This window comes from Lynx rufus, unplaced genomic scaffold (genome assembly GCF_022079265.1).
Source record: "Lynx rufus isolate CCGP_SWC_20201006 ecotype Redwood Valley unplaced genomic scaffold, mLynRuf1.p SCAF_24, whole genome shotgun sequence".
Taxonomy (NCBI): domain Eukaryota; kingdom Metazoa; phylum Chordata; class Mammalia; order Carnivora; family Felidae; genus Lynx; species Lynx rufus.
In genome coordinates this window covers 11,720,870-11,730,000 of record NW_025814839.1, presented here as the reverse complement: position 1 = coordinate 11,730,000, position 9,131 = coordinate 11,720,870, and the positions used below count along the sequence as shown (strand labels likewise).

Sequence of the window (9,131 nt, the reverse complement as noted above, 5' to 3'; positions counted from 1 at the left end):
CCCCAGCCTCAAAGCTTCAGTCCCCAGGGGAGGTGAAGCTCCAACATTACTGTCCTCCCCAGGGTGGATCCTCCGGGAAGGGAACGACGCTGAACTACAGCTCCGACGTGGACTTGGTCTTGTTCCTGAGCTGCTTCCCCAGCTTCCAAGACCAGGCAGAACACCGTGCATCTGTCATCAGTTTCATCGAGAAGAGACTGACTCAGTATGGCAGGAGCCTGGCCTACAGCATCACCATGGTCCCACAGAGAGAGACGACCAGGGTCCCCCGCTCCCTGTCCTTCCACGTCCAGGCCAGGAAGAACAGTGAAGCCATTGGAGTGGATGTGCTCCCAGCCTATGACGCTCTAAGTAAAGACAACAATGGGGCGGGGCCAGAGAAACTAGGCAGGGGCCCTCCACCAACCTGGCCTTGGGGGAGGTTTGGGAAAGTGGAAGCCAGAGAGGGGAGAGTGGAGTTTGCCTTTTTTTCCCTGAAGGGCTGGGACTGGAGCTATACCTTGAAGATTAATTCCTTCCATAAACTCATGTGTTTCCATGTCCCGCTGCCGGGGAGCTAGGGAACTTCTGGATTCCCACCCAACCCAGGGAGGAGACTCTTCTTTGACCTTCTGGGAAACACCAGGGCAAGCAGGCACTTCAGGGTCTTTGGAGTTAGCTTGGAATCTTTTTCTTCATGTTTCTTTATTTTTGACAGAGAGAGCATGAGCAGGGGAGGGGCAGAGAGGGGGGGGACAGAAGATCCCAAGAGGGCTCTGCACTGATAGTAGAAGCCCGACACGGGGTTCGAACTCACGAACCATGAGATCATGACCTGAGCCAAAGCCGGTCTCTCAACCAACCGAGCCACCCAGGCGCCCCTAGGTCGGAATCATTCTTAAAGACAGGGCTCTTGGGGCATCTGGGTGACTCAGTGGGTTAAGCGGCCAACTCTTGACTTTGGCTCAGGTCATGATCTCACGGTTTGTGAGATGGAGCCCCAAGTCAGACTGTGTGCTGACAGTGTGGAGCCTGCTTGGGATTCTCTCTCTACCTCTCTCTCTGTCCACACACTCGCAAGTGTGTGCTCTCCCTCTCTCAAAATAAAAAAATAAACTTAAAAAAACAAACAAACCAGGGCTCTTAATGTCTTCAAATTTTGGCACTGAGACTTACTAACTGTACGACCTTGAGCAAGCTATCTAACACCTCCAAGACTCAATATACCAGCCTGCCAAATGGCATAATGTCAGGTTGAACCATAGGAAATTGGCCACATTTGACCACGCTTGGGCCTCAAAAAGGGCACTCCCTATGGGTCCACTTAATTTTACCTGCTGCATGGAGCTGTTCTAAGGATTCCGTGAGCTTAACCCAGTGTCTGACTCATGCTAAGTCTTTGGTCAATGGGAGTTCTTTAAAATCTATGTGACTTTTGAGGGGGCCACCAAACCCTCTAAGCTTCCGTTGGAAAATGGGAAACATAATGCTGTTCGTGCAGGAGACAATTCATGTCCACTGGATACCTCGTGGTTTTATTTCCCATCTTCCTCTCCTCAAAGAGTGGATTTTCTCACACAGGTTCTTTTGTCTCCCAGGAAATTTTTGCCCGGACTCGAAACCATCTCCGGAAATCTATGAAGATTTGATAACCAGTGGCGGCCACCCTGGGGAGTTCTCGCCAAGCTTCACAGAGTTGCAGAGGCACTTTGTGAAAAGTCGCCCTGTCAAGCTGAAGAACCTTCTGCGACTGATGAAACATTGGTACCTGCAGGTGTGGGGCTGGGCTACCGGGCTGGGAGGTGCAGGGACAACAAGGAGGGCAGGTGCACGCTAACATTTTTTTTTTTTAAGAGAAAAAAATGGAAACAAGCCATCTCAGAATAGAGCTAAATAGGGACGCCTGGGTGACTCAGTCGATTAAGCGTCCGACTTCGCCTCAGGTCACCATCTTGTAGTTCGTGAGTTCGAGCCCCACATTGGGCTCTGTGCCCGCAGCTCAGAGCCTGGAGCCTGCTTCGGATTCTGTGTCTCCCTCTCTCTCTGCCCCTCCCCGCCTCTGTCTCGCAAAAAACAAATAAATACTTTTAAAAAAATTTTTTTAAAAGAATAGAGCTAAATAGTGTAGGCAGGTGATGTAACTGGAAACTGAATTGTAGGGAGTTGGACAGCATTTTGCATTATTGTGGCTGTTCTTTGTTGTTGCTCTATTCTGTTAACTTTTTTTTTTTTTTACATCCAAGTTAGTTAGCATATAGTGCAACAATGATTCCAGGAGTAGATTCCTTAATGCCCCTTACCCATTTAGCCCATCCCCCCTCCCACAATCCCTCCCATAACCCTCTGTTTGTTCTCCATATTTAAGAGTCTCTTCTGTTTTGTCCCCTTCACTGTTTTTATTTTATTTTTGTTTCCCTTCCCTTATGTTCATCTGTTTTGTCTCTTAAGGTCCTCATCTGAGTGAAGTCATATGATTTTAGTCTTTGTCTGACTAATTTCACTTAGCATATACCCTCCAGTTCCATCCACGTAGTTGCAAATGGCAAGATTTCATTCTTTTTGATTGCCGAGTAATACTCCATTGTACATATATACCACATCTTCTTTATCCATCCATCCATCGATGGACATTTGAGCTCTTCCCATACTTTGGCTATTGTTGATAGTGCTGCTATAAACATTGGGGTGCACGTGCTCCTTCAAAACAGCACACCTATATCCCTTGGATAAATACCTAGTAGTGCAATTGCTGGGTCGTAGAGTTGTTCTATTTTTCATTTTTTGAGGAACCTCCATACTGTTTTCCAGAGTGGCTGCACCAGTTTGCATTCCCACCAACAATGCAAAAGACATCCTCTTTCTCTGCATCCCCGCCAACATCTGTTGTTGCCAGAGTTGGTAATGTTAGCCGTTCTGACAGGTGTGAGGTGGTGTCTCATTGTGGTTTTGATTTGCGTTTCCCTGATGATGAGTGACGTTGAGCATCTTTTCATGTATCTGTTAGCCATCTGGATGTCTTCTTTGGAGAAGTGTCTATTCATGTCTTTTGCCCATTTCTTCACTGGGTTATTTGTTTTTTGGGTTTTGAGTTTCGTAAGTTCTTTATAGATTTTGGATACTAACCCTTTATCTGATATGTCATTTGCAATTATCTTCTCCCCATCAGTTGCCTTTTAGTTTTGCTGATTGTTGCCTTCTCTGTGCAGATATTCTCTTAACTTCTAACGCACCGTGCCTTGGTCACAGCCTCTTGGTTTCTAAAGGACAATTAAATGGTTCCTGACATGCACAAATGTGATTTTCCACAGGCTTCAGACCTCAGGCATTTCATACAACAGTAAGAAGAAAGCTACCACGTATCAACCTTTTTTTTTTTAAATTTTTTTAACGTTTATTCACTTTTTGAGAGACAGAGAAAGACAGAGTGCGTGCAGGGGAGGGGCGGAGAGAGAGGGAGACACAGAATCCGAAGCAGGCTCCAGGCTCTGAGCTGTCAGCACAGAGCCCGACGCGGGGCTCAAACCCACAAACCGTGAGATCATGACCTGAGCCAAAGTCAGACGCTTCACTGACTGAGCCTCCTAGGCGCCCCGCTATGTATCAACCATTAATTGTCTGCCGTGGTCTATGCTGAGTGCTCTGCATATTTTTTTCTCAGTCTTTCCAACAGCACTGTAATGTATGTATTTTTCATCAGCCCCATTTCGGGGATGAAAAAGCCAAGGCTCAAGGGCTAAAGTTGCGCTGAGATTTGAACACAAAGGTGCCTGCCTGTGTGCTCTTAATCAACAATGCCACCTGGCTTTTTACAATAATAATTTATTTCATGGGGCTCCTGGTGGCTCAGTCGGTTAAGTGTCCAGCTCTTGATCTCTGCTCAGGTCATGATCTCATGGTTCATGGGTTTGAGCCTCGCATCAGGCTCTGCACTGGCAGTGTAGGGGGTGCTTAGGATTCTCTCTCCCTCTCTCTCTGCTCTTCCCCTGCTCTCTCACTCTCTCTCTCTCTTTCAAAATAAATTAAAAACATTTAAAATAATAATAATAATTTTTTCGTAATCATAATTTTCATAATAACAATTATTTTTTCTGATTATTTGTATGTTACATTGGGCTCATGAAAAATTCAAGTGATGAAAAAAAAGCATAAGAGAGACGGCAAAATTTACATGAAATGCGGGGTGCTTGGGTGGCTCAGATGGTTGAGTGTCCGACCTCGGCTCAGGTCATGGTCTCACAGTTGCTGGGTTCGAGCCCCACATCGGGCTCTGTGCTGTCAGCTCAAAGCCTTGAGCCTGCTTCAGATTCTGTGTGTTTCTCTTTGCCCCTCCCCCACTCATGCTCTGTCTCTGTCTCAAAAATAAATAAACATTAAAAAAAATCTGTTAAATTTACATGAGATGCATGAGATGATACTAATAACATTTTTGAAGACTATGCCTTACGCCCCTCTTTGTATCTGTGTTCACACAGCTCATGCCTGGAGCTTACTTAAGTGGAATCCTAGCACGTGTACTCTTTCTATGGTACACTCTTTTCAAAAACGCATTTGCTTACGGACCTTTGGAGTTGAACTTTGGGGACTTAACCTGTTCATGTATTTTGCATCTTCTCCCATTGGGACATTTTCTTATCAACGGAAAGACCTTTTTGTAAATATTTACCATTATTTCTCATGTGTTGCAAATATTTTTACCAATCGACTGCTCCTCTATGGACCTTAGTTATCGTATCTTTGACAATACAATTATTTCTAATTTTTAAACTACACAAACAGGGCTGACTTTTCTGGGTTGTAGTTTTTCTATCTTGCCGGCAGTGTGTAGGTGGTCTTTTAATTTTCTTCTAATATGTCTCATATACATTTTTACTCCATTTGCAATCTATTTTGGTATTTGGTGTGACAGTGGGATCATCTTTATTTTCTCCCAAATTGGCTGACAAGTTGCGCCAGCATCATTTGTTGGATTATGCATTTTTTTCCCATTGTTCATCACCCTTACCGGTTGTTAAATTTCTGTATCCACTGGGCACTCTGTTCTGTTACACTTGGCTACGGTTTATACTGACACCAAAAACACACCATTTGGGGGACAACTGCTTTCTAAGTCATATCTGAGAAAACAAATACCAACCTCTCTGTTTTTCTTTTTCATAATTTTCTTGGGTCTCCTAAGGATTTATTCCCGTATTTGAATCTTAAGATCATTTTTCTCCCACTAAAAAACACCAGTGGGATGCTAATTGTAATTACAATAAATTTCTAAATTAATTTTTGAGGCACTGAAAATTTCCCATGATTACACCTTCTCCATCTTTCAGTTTGTTCCGATTTTGTTTTATGTTTTCAGTGTGTCGATGTGTTTTTGTTTTTAATTAGCTTCCATATACACTATATTATATTGCTTCCCCCATTCCGACTCACTGGCCCAGAAGGTCCATGAGAGGCCTCGGTTTCCTCTTTCGTTGAAATTTTGATGGCCCCAGGACATAATCCGTCTAGAGCCCAAGCTGCTGGGCTCGTTTCAGATTTCATGGATGTGCTACATAATCCAGATGTAAAATGGAGTTGACAAAATAGTTATTTTATTTCTTTATTTTTATGCAAGCTCTATACCCAACATGGGGCTTGAACTCACAACCCTAAGATCAAGAGTCAATGCTCCACTGGCTGACCCAGCCAGGCACCCCTGAAGTTGACAGAATATTACTGGGACCTGGAAACAGAACTGGAAACTCCCAGTTGCCAGGGTAGCAATCTCATATCCATTCTCTCTGTCTCTCTCCCTCCCTCCCTCTCTCTTTCCCTCTCCCCACCCCTCAACCCTGCAGTACTTGAAACCTAAATATCGAAACAAAGCATTGCCCGCAAAATACGCGCTGGAGCTACTGACCATCTACGCCTGGGAAATAGGTACAGATGAAAGTGAGAACTTCAACCTGGATGAAGGGTTTAGAGCCGTGATGGAACTCCTCATAGATTATGAAGACATCTGCGTCTATTGGACCAAGTACTATGATTTCCAAAATGAGACTGTCAGAATCTACATCAAACAACAGTTGAAGGAATGCAGGTGAGGATTACTTTCAGCTGCAAGGAATAGAAAGCCCAACTCATGTGAGTTTCAAACTAAGGGGAACTTACTGGCTTTTGTAACTGAGAAGTCCAAAGATGAATGAAGCTTCAGCTGTGATGTGATCCAGATGTTCACTATGTCCTCAGGGTCCCATTCTGTGAAATCTGCCCTTCCCGGGGAGGTTTACCTTGGAATTCAGGCTCATCTCTTCATGACTTCCATCTTTTCTAGTCTTCTCATCTGAACTCCTCCCTTCCACTGCAAGAGGGAGTACACCTTTGTCCTACGATTCTAAGCAGAATCCCCGAGGCTCACTCTGATGGGGTTACAATTTGTAACCTAATCCAATCATGAACCGAGAACTTGAGCTTGCAGGAAGGCTTCCCTTCACACAAGCATGTACGATCCCATAGACTTGAGTGACAGAGGCCAGGATCCTAAGTGTGATGGAGATCCACTCCCTTTCTCTCTCCCAGGCCAGTGATCCTGGACCCAGCTGACCCCACCAACAACCTGGGAAAGGAAAAGAGATGGGACCTGGTGGCCAAAGAGGCTGCTCACTGCCTGAGGCAGGCCTGCTGTAGGAATGAAGACCCCAGCCAGGGCTGGCGTGTGCAGGTACAGTCACTGTCCCCAACCCCCAGTCATGATTCAATGATGACCGCATGTCAACTCCCCAAGAATCCCCTCAAGGGGCACCTGGGTGGCTCAGGTCATGATCTTGCGGTTCATGGGTTTGAGCCCCTCTGAGCTGTCAGCACAGAGCCTGGAGCCTGCTTCTGATTCTGTGTCTCCTTCTCTGTCTGCCCCTCCCCTGCTTGCACTCTGTCTCTGTCTCTCTCTCAAAAACAAATAAGCATTTAAAAGAGAGAGAGAGAGAGAGAGGGATCAGGGCACCTGGGTGGCTTAGTCGGTTAAGCGTCCAACTCTTGGTTTCAGCTCAAGTCACGATGTCACCGTTCATGAGTTCAAGCCCCACATCGGGCTCCGTGCTGACAATGCAGAGCCTGCTAGGGATTCTCTCTCTCCCTCTCTCTGTCCCTCCCCCACTCACTGTCTCTATCTCTCTCCAAATAAGTTAATACGTTTAAAATTTTTTTTAACATTAATAAAAAAGAAAAAAGATGTAAAAAAAAGAAAGAGAAAGAGACTTAATAGAGGCAACCAGAACAGTCAGTGAGGAACACAGGATTTGACCACAGACAACCATACCAGTGGTGAAGGCCCCTGGGCACAGCTTTTCCTGCACCATCATAGCAGTCTTGGGTCTGAACACTACATAGGAATCCAGGCTTCAAAGCCCCGGACTATTAGCTCATCTGAGAGCTAATCTCCCCAACCTGCCACTCCCAGAGAAATCTTGTTGCCCCTCCCACATGTCACATCCCGCGGGAAAATTCTGAGGCTGGCCTCAAAGGCAGATCTGCGTAACCATATAACATAAAGTCCAAACCAGGATATTTTTGAGCAGGAGATGGGGTGAGGCTAATTATGCCAGGACAAGGCACATACACCTGGACTGCCCTAGACCAACAGGAACATCGGGTCACCCTGGATTAACAGCTGTGTCATGCATGATGCAGTGAATGAAAGTACCGTAGTTTTTATGACCACTACCCACCCTACTGAAAGATTCTTTAGGCTGCTCCCAGACTTTTGCCATCACAGTGAATATCCTTGAACATATGGCCCAGTGCCTGACATCTGTTAGGTTATTTAACCTAGAACAACCCTATGATGCACCTGTGGGGTAGGCGCAAATGTTATCCCCGTGTGACAGGTGGGGACTCTGAATAACGCCACACAGGAGGAGTGGCTCTTTGGAGAACGGTTGCCACTTGTTACTCTGATCAGGGTGAGTCACAGGACAGAGGGTGACCCAGTGGTCCTGTAAGCCTAGGGCGACCGAATGTTCTGTTTTGCCTGGGACAGTCCTGGTTTATACCCGTTGGCTGCGATAATCATCAATAGCCCCTTTTTCTACTCCAAGTGTCTTGGTAGGCGATACATCATATCATCGGTAGACAAAAAGAGGAGGATTTGGAGGCAACAGCCACGACCATCACATATCCTTGTCTGCTCCTCCTTCCCTTCCAGCCAGCAAGAGAGGTCCAGGTGATGGTGAAAAAGACAGGAGAGGAGGCCTGGATATTGTCGGTGGACCCCTACAGTCCCATCTGGAAGATGAAAACGGAGATCAAGAGGATGTTTGGCCTCAGAGGGCAACAGCGTCTCTCCTTCCAGGAGCCGGGAGGGGAACGGCAGCTGCTCAGTAGCCAGCGGACGTTAGCCCATTACGGGATCTTCTCTAAGGTTAGCATCCGGGTGCTGGAGACCTTCCCTCCCGAGATCCAGGTCTTCGTGAAGAACTCTAGCGGCCAGAGCAAGCCTTATGCCATCCACCCTGACGACTCTATCTATGCCTTGAAAGAGAAGATTGAGGAGGCTGAAGGACCTTACGTGGAGGATCAGATACTAAAGTTCCAGAATCGGAAACTGAGGAATCACTGCAGCCTCTCAGACCTGCAGATCAAAGACTGTGACACCATCATGCTCATTAGGAGAAGCCACAGGCCCCTAGGAGTGCCCACGGTCGGGTTGTACATGATATAGACTTCTATGGCCCTCTTCCCCCACCCACCCCCTTCTACCCAGGCCACTGTGATTTTCTGAAGCATAAATATGAATAGACCCTTCCCCTGCGTGAAGTCCTCCAATGGCCCTATTACCTATGTAATAAAGTTCAAGTTCTTTTGCTTGGCATTCAAGGTCCTTGACAATTTAGCCCTTGCTTACCTCTTAATCTCGCCTCACCACTCTCAAAACACACCAGATGTGCCCAAACCCTTGCATCTCCAGAGCACTGAATGCCGGATCATACCTCCATGACTGCGAATCAACTATTCCTTTCCCCATGCTTTCGTCTTTCAACACGCACATCTCTAAGTCAATCTCCAAGTATGGACCCCAGACCAGCAGAATTGGCATATCCCCTGGGAACATCTTAGAAATGAGATTTCTCAACAACTATGTCGGATTCACCCGAGTCAGTTCTTGGTGGTGGGACTCAGCCATC

The 9,131-nt window shown here is 46.3% G+C and overlaps 1 protein-coding gene across 1 annotated transcript in view; it reads left to right on the top strand.

The window, feature by feature from the left end:
• LOC124518288 (2'-5'-oligoadenylate synthase-like protein 2) overlaps positions 1–8,818 on the top strand; it is a 15,090-nt gene extending 6,272 nt beyond the window's left edge. The window contains exons 2-6 of the mRNA XM_047088215.1: positions 63–351; positions 1,578–1,753; positions 5,811–6,052; positions 6,532–6,673; positions 8,153–8,818. Coding sequence (XP_046944171.1) covers positions 63–351; positions 1,578–1,753; positions 5,811–6,052; positions 6,532–6,673; positions 8,153–8,668 — 1,365 coding nt within the window. The 3' untranslated portion in view covers positions 8,669–8,818. The remainder of the gene's footprint in view (positions 1–62; positions 352–1,577; positions 1,754–5,810; positions 6,053–6,531; positions 6,674–8,152) is intronic.
• Positions 8,819–9,131: the final 313 nt, after the last annotated feature.